Here is a 14,823-nt window from a genome sequence, read left to right on the forward strand (position 1 = left end):
TGGCGTGAAAAAAAAAATGCGTCCACTGCACCATAGCACTTCGTAAGCAGATTCAGACTCCGCTGCACACAGATATACCAGTGTCACATATCAAATTAATCAGTGAAGCGGATTGTCGCAAACGGATGCAACGAAGATGCATTTTCGGGCAAAAAAAAACCTGCGGAAAAGACACACTGTGCCAGCCGGGACCTGGCGTGCTGAGCAGGGCACATCTGTATGATAACACTGTGTAGATGGTAATATGAATTTCATGACTTGCATTAAATCTTTTCATATACCATTCTAGGGCACTGGAACTACCATGGAGTACAGTGTGGTGCCAGGCTGCTGGGCACTTTAAATTTACTGCTAAAAAAAGATCAGGCCCCACACCTATACCCCAGTGCTTTCTAGCTACAAGGAGAACAATAAAAATAAACCAGGAGCAAGAACGGGCATCCAGTGTCCCTTACTGGACTACAAGCAAAAAAATCCTATTTTGACAGAGCACCCATTAGCGGACACTCGAATCACCATGGAGACGTACTAAAACGGTCACTAAAGGAGGTTACGCTCAGAAGGTGGGGTAAGCAGCACCTTACTCCCAAAACTAGAATCTTTGGATGCAAAAGTGTTAAGTAACATTTTGAGAAGGTGTGAACCGAAAGCCAGGTGGCCATCCAGCACAACTCCCATGCCACAATGCCCAAGATGCACCCACTGAATGCACTCTCACAATGTCCGGTCCTGCCACAAGGTAATCCGAGTGAATTACCAAATGAATCCACCTGGCCATGGTGGTCTGTTTGGAAGCTGCTCAACCTTTCTTGTGGACATAATAGAGGACCAACAGGTCATTCATCTTGCGTAGTCCTATGGACAAAGATCCACAATGTGAGGTCCAGAGAATGAAGAGAGACGACTTCTCTCGATTTAGAGAATACTTACGATTGAAGAAAATGGATTTAAGAACAACCTGGTCATCATGGAAGCTCAGGAAAGTAGACCTACAAGCCCACAGCTCTAACCCTCTCCGACCAGAGATAGCAACCAGGGGGACAGTCTGCCAGATAAAAGACTTCAACTAGACCACATTCAACGTTTCAAAAGTAGTCAGCACCAGACTGAGATCCCAAGGAGCTATTGGGTGGGCTGAAAGTAGGCTTTAAATCCATGACTTCCTGTAAGAGTTTTTGCTAAATAAAACCGCAGCAACAAAAGAAGAGACAGGAAATCCCTTCTCAAACCCACCAGGAAGCGTAAACCTCCCAGTCCCTGTGCTAACTTATTGGCCAAAACAAAATCAAGGGGTGATATACTATGCCTTGTAGAGAGAAAGTACCAACCAATCAGCTCCTGCCAGTTTACAGGCTGTGTTTGAAAAATGAGTTAGGAGCTGATTTTTTGGTTCTTTATCTCTTTGCAAGGCTTAGCACACCTACCCCTAAGCCTTGATAATGGTATGAAACTACAATGTCAGAAAAACCTTAAGCTCTAAAGCTATGCTGTTAAAGACTGCTGAGAAATTCTGGAGGTGAAAGGGACCCGGGCCTGGTCTTCTAGGAACGCACAACAGTGGGCCTCTGCCATGCTTAGTATAGCTTTGTACCAGCACCATATGATCAAGTGCATGGAATCACCAAATCGTCCCTCTCTTTTTAAGGATCTGTTGAAGTGTTGGTACCAGAAACACATGTGGATTCCTCATCGAGGAGCACAAACACTTCACTTTGTAATTAAACCAAAATGCCATCTGATTGTCCACCAGATGTTAAAAGATCTCTGGATGGAGGAACCATTTCCAGGTGTGAATGATTTGCTTTCCATTATTCCATCATGGAGATAAAAACCTACGTGATGGCTGGAATGCTGTGCCCAACCCAATCCATGATCTGGTTGGTGTACCTCATGACCAGTGATGCCCTGGAGGTACTATAAATAAGCCACCACTGGGGCATTTGTCAGACAGTAGCTTAATGCCTCTTCCTCGCAAGGAATGTCATCCCCAACCAGAGCTTTGAAAACCACTCCACTTTCTAGCACGGTTATATAGGGAGCTTTTACTTCTCTGAATTCAAAAGACCTTGTACCCCCGGCCTTACAGAATGGCAGCTGTCATCACTATTGTCCTGTAACAAATGGGAGCATGGTGACCCCTGTGGAAATTGTAGCCTCTCAGCCACCACTGGAGACAGGTGAATATGCTTGTAGGACTTGCTACATTTCAAAAAAAAAAATTTCTGGAATGCACACAAATGAAACTGTGCACTGCCTCAAAGGGTGGACAACATCTTCCCCAGGAATGTCATGCAAGGTGGAACAGACGCCTTCCTGCAATCAAACGGAAACTTTGCCATTTGGGAGATGGCTGCCTAGATGCCAGAACCTGCTTACTTTGCTGCTGTACCCCGAAGGCTGTAGAGAAATTAACCCTAGTGATCTGACTCTACATCAGCCCCCAAGGATAAAAGGAGGGAAACTGAGCACCCTTGGGTCTAGACGACTTGACTGGGAGAAAGGGAACTCTTCAGATTGTCAGGTACCATCAAAGTGGAGGTCAAAGGCGACTGATGGGAGAACCTGAAGTCCCATGACTCGCCTGGATGGAGCAGATGAGGAGGAGTCCCTGCTCTGCTCATAGCAAGCTGTGATAGATCCACAATTGCCTGGTCCATAGGCTTGGCCCAGGCTGGCCCCACCATCTCAGACAGTGCGCTGACAGATGGGCCAGCAAATGGTTCTCCGCCTCACGTGCCGTGAGCTCAACACTGGGCACGACTTATGATGGTTGGCATCTGGAGTAGGAAACTTATACCATGTCTCCTTCTCCAAGCTGAACCCTGGACATACTATATGGATATATATCCTTACTAGTGTATGAGAAAATGAGGGACATAAGGCCTTCTGCAGTTGCACAACCTACGGAGGTGTGGTTATGCAAAAGACAGGTCATAGAAGGGGAGGAGAGCAGCAGCCTAATACACCGCAATACTATCTCCTGCAGATGCAAGGAAAGATGGGGTTGAGAAAGAACTACTGCATTCGCACAGAAATTAGTTGCTGTGTCCATCCTTGTTGGCTTGTTAAGTGGGAAGCCATGCCAGGGAAACAGCTGCATCCACCTCCCCACCACAAGGCCCTGCACAGAAGGACAGCAACTGTCCTGTGCATAAGCTCCCTTTGCCCTAGTGTAGGGCAGGCCACCAACCTCTACTAATCCCACGGGCACCCTGCAACTACCTCCCTGTGCAGGACAGCTGGTAATCTGGCTCCCACATCCAGGAAGAAGGGGAAGCAACTTGATGCCTGTAGTGCACTGTTCGGCATTGGTTACCAAGCCTAACGGCACTTCTCAGTTAAAGTTTCCGGCATCCAACACTGTATAGAGGGTGAGGAGACCTTCTGAGCCATAATCTATACTCTATGGTGATTCTAGTATCCCCAATGGATGCCCTAAGAAAAGACCTTTTGTCATCATATTTTTGTGCCATTAAAGATTGAAGGGAAAAAAAAAAAGTATCAATAGCAGACCATACAGGAAGCAGTCTCTTGGTCAAATCTATAACCACATTTAAGCAGGTGGGCTACCTGTGGACCCAGACTGAATAATAACTTCTTATTTATCATACGGTCTGATGATTTGGAGTCTTTGCTAAAAAAGCACTGCAATTAATTTGGTAAAAATTTGTAAAACTAAAATGTATATAAGGTGAAAATTCAGACAATGCTAGTAAATCGTTGGAAGTTGACAACCTCAGTGTGAATTATATCTTACATAATAAAAAGGGTGAATAAAGCAGAGGTTACACAAACAATACCAACATCAACATGAAAAGCTATGTCTATAACATACATAAATGTTAGCTAAAGCAAGCAGCTAATGTATGGAGCGTGGGATCGTGCAGGGTAATTCAACAAAGGTTTATGCTAAAACTTAATTTACACTATTACCAACTCAAAAAACAATAGTGAACAAGGGACATTTTAAAAAATTGGCTTTAGATCCAAATAGGAAGTGACTCTACAGGTCGGCACAAAAGCTTGATGAGCTGTCCAAACAGGCACCCACCCAACCACCCAGGCTTCCTCACTGAATGGGAGTGGAAGGCTATTTTAAATGCTTGGGCTAAAACAAAACCACATAGGGGCATATACAATTAGCCGCGGTGGAGAAAATAAAGATGTTTTCCTATGGCTGTAATTAAGGCACCTAATTTTCACCTAGCGTGGCAATGCGCGCTCCTGATTCCCGCACAATTCAATAAAAAAAAAAACCCTTGTGCAGTAATTTGAGCTGATAACAGCCACATTACGTGTATAGAAAAATGGGTAAATCAGCCTGAACCCTAAAAAATTTGCATACAAATATTGGCTAACTGTATAGATGTCTACTAGTGGCCAATAGCTAAATATTTGGGGGCTCGTAAAAGGTTTCCGATGGGTGGTTTTTGCATTTTGTTTAATAGAAAGCAAATGTTTTTCAGCAAATCAATGCTCTAGATTAATTTGGGGTGCAGAAAATGCCTATAAGTTGATTTTGGGTGTCATTTTAAGCAAGTTTTAAAAGTGTGTAAAATTCCTGTAACTCTCACCTGCATGCTCAAACCCCCGTCTCATCCATACAGCACCCCCATATACCGGTCCCACATCTTTTAACCCATCACTTTGCAGAGTATCACCCCAAAAATGACTATTATGGGCCAAATTAAGCTAATTAAAAATGAATAAGTATCTAATAAACCATTAGGGAAAGGGGGTGTCCCAGTGCTTCTTAAGAAAGTCCCCAAATTTTCACCTGCTCAGGGGCTACGAGAAAAAAAAGCCACATTTCAGAATAGCCATGTAAAGGGCTAAATCTGGGCGGCTAATTGGAAAGGGAAAAAATTGCGGCCAGCCACATTAACTTGCAACGGGTTAACGTGGCTGATTGAATATGCCCCTTAACATGCATAAAATTATTTTAGGGAGCGTTTAGGGGCCCGTTCGCATGCTGGAGCAACGTACTGCAAATAATGAATGGTACAAGGCATCTCACAGAGACAGATGGATAATACACACCAATGTAGCTTATGACTGATTGCATGATGTGGTAAATGGAGGACTGCAATGAACTGGCATAAATCAGAGAAAGTACATCCTATGCACCAACGCTCTATGTTAGGGAAAGGATTTCACACTGACCTGTGGAGTGTTGTTTTCCACGCTGCGGTGATCCATTGCTGCCTGAAGCTGTTGGTTGCATCTGTCTGCCTGTTGCAGCTGGTGCTGGAGCTGCAGGAACTGTTCCCGAGGCACTGTGGCACAAGCTTGCTGCTGGAGCTGAGAGTTACTATGAGGAGCACTGTTGGCTGAGTGCATCACCTGCAGAGGACATAAGACCAGTTACTACACCTTAGGGGGCATCTGCAAATAGCCGGTCAGTTTCCTGCTCCTGTTTATATTGCTGATATTTTACAGATCCAGTTTGTGAGCCTCCAATAAAGGAGCAACTTTTACAACGAGGTCAAAACAAAGGATACAAGAAGTACACTCGTCAGACGCTGTGGGAATCAGTGGGCCTGAAGCGGACAATTCTCTGGGGCCGTTTAGGATTGCATGATTAGTCAGCAGAGTCCACAATGCACACTGGAAGTTAGGATTCCCAGATCTTTAAGCAGTGGTCAGTAATAGCTCTGTTAGGGGAGGGTCTCACATAAGCTCAAGACCAGTCCAATAACTGGAGCAATGACAATAGAACCGCTTATTGTATAGTGAGAGATGATCCATTAAATGGTTTTAGCTGAAAAGTTGTATAATGCACCCAGAAATCTCTACTGCCTCATATGCACAGTGGTGCAGGGATTATCTAGCTGCCGCACAGCACTGAGGTCTTGAGTTTGATTCCCACAAACACTGCATCTGTGTGGAGTTTGTATGTTCTCCCTGTGTGTATACACTATAGCAGGCCTGGCCAACCTGTGGCTCTCCAGCTGTTGTGAAACTACACATCCCAGCATGCCCTGACACAGTTTTAGCATTCCCTAATAGCAAAACTGAAGCAGTGCATGCTGGGACTTGTAGTTTTACAACAGCTGGAGAGCCACAGGTTGGCCATTCCTGCACTATAGATTGTAAGCCCCCCCCCGGGGCAGGGACTGAAGTGAATGACTAAATATTCTATATAAAGCACTGTGTAAACTGTTAATAAATAAAAGCTTTAACCCAGGATCAGTTACAGGCAAGAGGTTTGCCCCAAGAACTTTATTTCTATGGTCTCCATGGATCTGTGTGTGCACTTTGCAAGCTACGTGCATCATGTATACATATAAAGAGCATACACTGGAAGGGCTATTTAATAAGGATTGGGATGATTAAAGTTAAATGATCTGGATCCCACGATGTGAAAACCGAACACAAAAAACACTGGATTGCTGGAATAACACAGATGCAGCTCTTGTGATGGTTTGTCCAACAAGTCACACAAAAAGCACCAACACTGCTGAAACATGCAACACACTCCATGTCAGACAATGATGGGGACTTAAAGGAAAGGGAAAATAGTACACAAGATCAGAGCACTCTCATAGTAACAAGCCATTACCATTTCTAAATACAAATCACCTCTTTTCCAGTTCTGATTCCCCTCACTGGTCCTAGTGGGAAGAGATCTCACACCTTCTAAAGAGGACAAAGTGGAGAAGTTGCCCAACCAATCAGATTCTACTTAACAGCTAGCACAGTCTATAAAATGACAGCTAGAATTTGATTGGTTGCTATGGGAAACTTCCGCTGTCCTCTTTAAAGGTGAGCTGCAGGCAGCATTCAAACTATACTATTAGACCTTGAGGCTTCACATTACATTCTACGCAAGTGTAGCGTTCATTATTGGAGTACAATGATAATGTGCGTACGATTGGTTGTGTTGTACAAAGACACAGGTGTGGGTGGTTCTGTCCCCTTTACATCTGGGAACCTGCTTCAATTTACTACTGGATGGAAAATTGGTCAGTGCTGTCCAGCCCTGCGTTCATTGCGTGTATAAGCCATTCTGCGGTATCCATCCATACTAGTATTTGTACTTACCAGCCTAAAGCTTGCAACAGGCTTCTATGTTACACCTGAGAATGAGGAATTGGCTCCATATTGCAGTGTGTACGCCCCCAAAATTAGCCAATTAAAAATCGACAGAATCATCTATTAACTTGATGGAAAATATGGTCTAAAAGAAGCAGCCCTTAACTTGTGAGCTCTGTAACAGGCCGGGTGACCTCACCATCCAAATCGCTGTAAACCGTACTTTTATTTGTACTGAGAAAGTGTATTTTTTTTTTATTTATTTCCATACGCGCAAGATAATCTGGTTCTCTGTGCTCAGTGTTACAATAATAAAATGCTATTTCAGCTGCCTTTTTGGCTTTATGTATTTGGACCTCTCTACTGTGTAAATTAACTGTGCACAACGGTCAGTCTCTATTTCATGAATTAGCCAAACTTAATCTACAGAGTCATCATCATCAACTATTAAGTGATAGCGAAGGTACAGTACATGAGATCTTCAGCCCAGTGAAAAATCAGTGAGACTAGAGGATCAAAGCAAAGGATCTAAGGATCTAGAAACCTAGTATGTAAAAATTATTCCCCTAAACTAGTCTTATGCATCTGGTAGGGTTGACTCGAAATTCTGGTTCTCGGTTATGTGGCATAGGGGCAATGGACTGTGGCTGTAGACTTAAAGACAGCAGAGCCTATCATGCACAGGAGAAAAATCTTCCCTCGTGATTACAGCTTTATCACAAATCTATTTAGTTATGACCGTTTAGGTTTGATAAACAGGAACTTTCAGAACCAGAAGGAAGTAATTTGCTGGTGTCTTTGTAACTTGACAAAATGGGGAAAACACATACCGAATGGAAAACACAAGAGACTCATGGTCATGCAATGATGCAGTTAAAACATAGATGTACCTTTACCATATATCTCAGAATCAGAAGTGCACCCATCTCTGAGATTTCCTGAGGTCTAGACAGAGGGCAAGCACAGAACAGGCAGAAACATGAGATATCGGAAACACTCTCAATGAAGAGACAAAAGATCTGCTTCAACAGGGTTAGGCAATGTGTGGCACTCCAGCTGCTGTTGAACTACATGTCCCAGCATGTCCTGACACAGTTATAGAATGGTTAGCAAAACGGTGGCAGAACATGCTGGAAGGTGTGGTTCCACAGCAGCTGGAGTGACACACAAATCCTACCCCTTGCTACAAACATCCTAACGGGTACTGGGAATTCTTTGCATCACTTATTAGAAACTACAGGGTAACAGAGCGAGCACAAATACAGACCAATGTATAGCAACCTGAAATAATTTAAATCAGGATTCAGCAAACACACCACAGGGTCCAAAGGATATGGAGCTGAAAGTCGCAGCTGGCATGCTGGAACTTGTTGTCCATAACACCAGGAGAGCCGTACAGAGCAGGCTGGGACAACATGTTTCTCTGCAGGTGTTGTGAAACTATAAGTCCCAGCATGCCCAGCCAGCTATCAGATTACAGAGCATGCTGGTGCTTGTAGCTTCACAATACCTGGATAGCCACACTTGGGCCAGACCTGGCATAGATACACAACAAATTTAAACCATAGACTAATATCTTTCCATGGTGAACTCCTTATATGATATATAAAAGTAGTATCTGAGAGTATGCACATGTGCCCTGTACTGGAGCAAATATACACTTTTGGCGAAAACATGTAGTGTAAGTACTATTGAAGATTCAGGCACTTACTTCTGTAATATGATCATCAAATTTCCCCTGTTTCACCCGTAATCCTTCGTTTTCTGCCTGAATGATTTGGGATTCTCGTTCAAAGGCACTCAGCTGACTAATCTAATAACCAAAAGGAAGAGGTCTTTACATTAGTATCAGTCTCAGCATAGTCATCCTGAAGCCATTCCCTCTACAGATAAGATCAGAGCTGGACCTGCCACCATTATAGGAAGGGTAGTGGCGAGGCGAGGCCAGCTCAACTGCTCCCAATGCCCTGGCACTTCTCCACTGGAGCAAGCCAGGAGCACGGCCCACACTCAATGAAGCACTTTTTGGGCTCTGAGCCCCAGAACTCAGCAAAGAAGGCCAAGGGCGTCGGATGAATCCAAGCTACAAATGTGTATATGGTGCCCAGCGGTAGTCCGTTACGCCCCTAAACAAGATGGGCTCGATGATTGAACAACAGATATGCTGATAATGAATTAATCTGTCCTAGTTGGTGTATTAAACAAATTAAGTAGGTCGTCAACAGCACAATGCCCATTTATTGCTCTTAATGATGCCCCACACCGGTATAGATGTGAACAGTTAAACTCAAATCAGTTCCCCAATGGACAGAAAATCACCACCAGCTTTGGAGGAGGAGGACCTGGTGCCCACCAATAGCAGCCAGATTATCCATTGTCCTTTCTAACCCAACCCTTTGTACCAACACACTAGTGGTCACACCTTCCTGTTAGCGGACATCAGGTCCCTCTGAAGCTGCTCACATTCCCTCCTCAGACTGGACTTCTCCTGTTCCAAGGCCTTCACCAAGCTGGTCTGGCTCAGCTGCCTCTGGTGCTTCAGAGAAATCAGCGAGGACTCCAGCTGCCGCACCTGTGTCAGTGAGGGAGAGACGGCGACCATGTAGATGAGTGACTGGGGGCTCTTGTTCTATGTATATAGAGCGTATTCAGTTCTATTATTCAGTGACAAAATTTATGCGGCTTTCAGGTCTCTACAGAGTAAATGTATCAAACCTTTCAACGGTGGAGGAGTTGCCGGTATCAGCCAATCAGATTTTCCTATCATTTTATAGACTTTACTGCTAGCTAGAAGCTGATTGGTTGCTACGGGACACACCTCCACTCTTTAGAACTTATTATACATTTTCCACCGTGTACCCTATTATGTGAAGCCCAAAAACAGCTAAGGGTCAGAGAAACTTTTTAATATATTTGTTCCCGGCATATCCGCATGTTCATCATTTTGAAGCATGCTGGGACAGGATGACCTGTAGCCAATCAGATTATTGGAACGGGCCCAGCAGCAGGCGCTGACCTTATGGTAGGGAGTGATCAGACTATATTGTGAGGACAGGGCAGCATGTTACAGGGGCAGTGACATGATGTGAGGAGAGGAATGGAGGCAGCAGGAAGCCACAGAGTTGCATAGTGGAAGGTGCAGGGTCCCAGCAGTACAGAGTATATCAGCAGGTGAGTGATGTGCTAAGCTGGGTACACACTAAACGATGTGTACCCAGCGCGACATTGCAAGTGACGGGACCCGGCAGGGGGTGCCAGCATCGGCAAGTGCAGGGTCCATGCTGCATTCTGCATGCAGGTCCGACGAGCAATGTCGCTGACGCCGCACGGGAGCGCGCATCCTCAGCAGCACAGCGGATACACACTGGCTGATGTGCCCGCTATGTCATCTGATCTGCCGGATCGGACAATATATCAGTACAAATAAAAGTATGGTTTACAACGATTTGGATGGTGAGGTCACCCGGCCTGTTACACAGCTCATAAGTTAAGGGCTGCTTCTTTTAGACCACATTTTCCATCAAGTTAATAGATGATTCAGTCGATTTTTAATTGGCTAATTTTGGGGTGGGATTAATTTGGGGGCGTACGCACTGCAATATGGAGCCAATTCCTCATTCTAATGTGTACCCGGCATAAGTGAGGACAGGGCTGCATGTGGCAGGGGTATGATGTGAGGAGGGGAATGGAGGCAGCAGGAAGCCACAGACAGAGTTATATAGTGGAAGGAGCAGGATCCCCCAGCAGCACAGAGTATGTCAGGAGATGAGTGAGGAGTTAGTGAGGACAGGGCTGCATGTGAGGAGCTGTATGGAGGCAGACTGACAGTTATATAGTGGAAGGTGCAGGATCCCCCAGCAGCACAGACTTTACCTTTTCTCTGCTTTGTGCCAGATCAGTCTTTGTATTCTGGACCTCTCGCTGAAGTCGCTCATTCTCCTGTCTAACAAGCTGCTGTTCCTGCCCCATAAGCTGCTCCAAGTCATCCCAGTACTTTTTCTTCTGCTGGCTCTGTAGCCCCGAGGAGCGCATGGCCGTTTCCAGGACCTGCTTCTATACGTGCCAAAACAAATGATACATCGTACATTATAAATCTCACAACATCGGTCAAGCCCACAGAATAATTGTAGGTTTCCTTTATTACTGCAATGCAGTTTGAGGTATATTGAACAATAAAGTGAGATATGAGGTCACCTTGGTGTTTGCATTCTGCAGCTGTTTGTGCAGTGACATCACTTCCTGTTTCAGAGACTCTTTCTCCTGGTGTGCGACGCGGAGATCCGACTTGATACGAGACATCTGGAGATTGACGCTTTGCAGATTCTCTTCCAAATTCTGGATCTAAAAGTTGAGAGAGAGAAAGATGCTTCAATTAAACCCCTCTGGTTGAACAGCCTACTGCACTTGCAGGAGTCCTGCAAAAAAAAAAAAAAAAAACTACACCAGTCTAAGAATTGCCACCATATAAATTTACAATTCCTATTCTTGGCAGAACTACAGGACCAGATGAACATGTGCGTGATGAAAACTTCAAAGTAGGGTTGGCCATCTGTGGTTAGCAACCATCGATGGTTAATAACAGATGGTTGATTGTTTTTACCATTGATGGCACAGATGTTTTATTTTCTTTCTCCCTGCCATCGGAACACGAAGCGTAGCTCCTCCCCTGATGTGACCACAAAGCCCCACCTCTAACTCTGATTGGCCAACTGCCCGGTGAACAATAGATCAGGGATAATGCACATTTTAGTGTTGTTTTTATTATACTATGAGAAATGTGCCTATAAAAGTGACCCAAGAACGGGGGTTAAAGGACATTACAATAATGGCACAGGCTGAGGCCCGATGTCCTTCAGCTCCAAAGTGCATGCCTATCCCCGCCCCCCAATGTGTTCAGGTCTTCCCATCACTAAGAGAAAATATTTGCATCCAACAATAGAAGCCTGATTCAGAGATGTACGCTATTTACGCAGTTGAGCGATTATCGGTTGACTGGATAAGCACCCCAGATGCACTGCGCATGCACCAAGGTACCTGTACGATGCCACTCGCAGTGAGGCTTACTTAGCAAAGTAACTGACAGCCAAGGACCGTTGGGGGGAGGTAACGGGGAGTGGTGGTACTAAATACAGGCATGTCCCGGCTGTTTTCGAGGCGTGTCGTAGCCTGCACCTGCGATCCCGTATGCATAAAGAGAGGCTCCGACGGCTCAGTTCAGGCGGTCATCCTGTTTCTCAGTTGACGATTATCGAATGAGTCTCAAAACATTTCCAGCCGGCTACAGTATTAGCGTAATTTAGCGCAGCAGCTGCGAATGCATTAGTGTCCACATCGCTGAATCAGGCCCTGAGTAACTGCATGCACGGTGACGTCATTGCGTATGGTCCATTTTGTGGCACACCTCACGGCGTGCTAGGCAATAACTTGGCAAAGGGCATCACTCTCTGCATGGGCTCTACCCTCTCTCCCAGTCCCTACACCCAGGGCAGCACTAACACACAATCATATCTGAAAGCTCTGTCCCTTTACACCTAAGTAAGCTAACCTTTCATAACAGCCAACCAGGTGGGATACCCGTGAGATGCAAAATCCGTAGTATGGGTAATTCCGTGACAAATAAACACACTGATTTTACCTCACCAGCTCAGATTTTGATAAAAATGTAGTATATGGAGAGTATATTTCTAGTCTAATAAAAATACTAAATATTATTTAAATATTTCATGCCGTATTTCAAAAATTTCAGTTTGAATTTTGAAATTTTTTTTTCTCACAAAGCCTATCGTGTTGTATGTCATAGGCAAGGGGACAAAAAACACAATAAAATGACACCACTCCCTCCTCCCTAGCGTAATTAGGAGAGCTGCTACAGCGATTTGAAAATATGCTGGTTGTGCGTTTTTGACAGATTTTTTTAAAACTTTACATATTTGGGAAACGGCATGAGATATTTTAATAAAATGTGGTATTTTTCTTAGACTACATATATACTCTCCATATACCAAATTTAAACAAAATCTGAGCTGGTGAGGTAAAATTTTAACAAAAGGTGTGTTGATTTGACATGGAATGGCCCGTATCATATAACATTTATGAACAATGGTGCAATACGTCCTGATTTCATTCAAATGCAATCAGAACAAATCATTGCCCGATGCCCCATGCACAGCGGCTTGTGACACGTTACATTGTTATGATGTCTTTCTGCCTTCTTTTTGGATGGATACATCCCACATCTCTTGGGCTTTGGGGTAACCCTATACTGGTTCCCACTGCTGGTGCATTTTTTTTGCAGAATGTCCTGTGACAACATCTAAACTGAGCGAGGTAAAGTCGCCACTTGAATGTTCTTTATTGGAAAGTGATGCTGCCCACACACATGGCGATATTTTACCCGATCTGGCCGATTCCGACGCATTGGAACGACAGATCGTATAAAATATGCCAAAATCGTGAGTCCCCACTCATGATCACGATGTGATGCTCGTCCCCACAGGTCACACATCACATCTTCAGATCTGCCGTGCTGTAGGGCAGATCGGAGAAACCAAGGTCAGGAGTAGTTAGGAGGCACGATAGATCGTGTGTCTAATTGGCAGCATTTTCAGACCAAATCGTGTGCAGGACTGCCGGGGAGCTCCAGGGGGAAATCGTGTACATCGGCTGACCGGTGTGGGCACCTTTAGAAATGGGCGGGTGCGCCAGACCCATGGTTATTGGCTTGCTTTCTAGGGTTAATAATGCTATGGGGGCACGTGACCCGGGTGCCGGAATTGAGGGGGTACCAGGGACAGGCTTCTGGGAGGGAAGGTTGCTGCTCTTGTGGGTTTGAAGCCCCGTTCCGGCCTTGAGAGCCATGTAGACACAGTCAGTCTAATGTGGTGCCGGTCGCAAGCCAATCAGTGCCCGCGGACTGGCAGCCAGTCAGCAGAGGCTGCCAGTCAGTGAGCTCCAATTGGTTCGCGAGCGGCGCCACATTACAAAGATGGTAGTACAGAGAGTGTGGCATCCCTGTCCTGCACCACCCCAAGCTCACCCACCGCACAGCCCTGGCAAGTAAAAGAAGGGAGACGGGGCATTACTGTGGCTTAATGAATAAGAGGCCTTACTATGGCATAATGTGTAAGGAGCATTTTTGTGGCATAATGTATATGGGGCATTACTGTGGCATAAATGTATATGGGGCATTACTGTGGCATAATGTATATGGAGCATTACTGTGGCATAATGTATAAGGGGCATTACTGTGGCACAATGAATAAGGGGCATTACTGTGGCACAATGAATAAGGGGCATTACTGTGGCTTAATGTATAAGGGGCATTATTGTGTTGCATAATATGTTGTAAGGGACATTACTGTGGCATAATATGTTTATAAGGGTCATTAATGTGTGGCATAATGTGTTTTAAGGGGCATTACTGTGTCACAAAACCACATACCCATTTCGTTCTCAGCTGTATTTTTTTTTGGGGGGGGCGCCAAATTATGACCTTGCCCCGGGTGACAAAAATACTAGTTTCGGCCCTGATGAAAGTACATTACGGAACAGGACTGGTATATTGGGGGCTTTGCCAAGGTTGCCCAGGAGCAGTGGCGTCCCTCCCCGCGGTGTCACCCGGTGTGGGGACTGGCAGGGATGCTATGCGCATGGCCGAACTCCCGTGGTCCGACTCCCGTCACCGTGCTGCTTATCACTGGGAGGTGGGGGGGTGCCGCAGGCGGGGACTGTGCAGTGCCGGCCGGCCCCCTCACCGTGTCAGGAGCAGAGTGCTGACTTAATTATACA

At 45.2% G+C, this 14,823-nt stretch overlaps 1 protein-coding gene across 2 annotated transcripts in view; it reads right to left on the reverse strand.

Annotated features, from left to right (window-relative positions):
- NIN (ninein) overlaps positions 1–14,823 on the reverse strand; it is a 128,126-nt gene that overhangs the window by 24,141 nt on the left and 89,162 nt on the right. For both annotated transcript variants that reach the window (XM_088444143.1, XM_088444145.1), the window contains 5 exons: positions 11,230–11,376; positions 10,909–11,088; positions 9,458–9,607; positions 8,747–8,848; positions 5,164–5,343 (listed from right to left, as the gene is read on the reverse strand). In XM_088444143.1, coding sequence (XP_088300269.1) covers positions 5,164–5,343; positions 8,747–8,848; positions 9,458–9,607; positions 10,909–11,088; positions 11,230–11,376 — 759 coding nt within the window. The remainder of the gene's footprint in view (positions 1–5,163; positions 5,344–8,746; positions 8,849–9,457; positions 9,608–10,908; positions 11,089–11,229; positions 11,377–14,823) is intronic.

The sequence above is a fragment of the Taudactylus pleione genome, unplaced genomic scaffold (assembly GCF_031769625.1).
Source record: "Taudactylus pleione unplaced genomic scaffold, aTauple2 ptg000350l, whole genome shotgun sequence".
NCBI classification, from domain to species: Eukaryota; Metazoa; Chordata; class Amphibia; order Anura; family Myobatrachidae; genus Taudactylus; species Taudactylus pleione.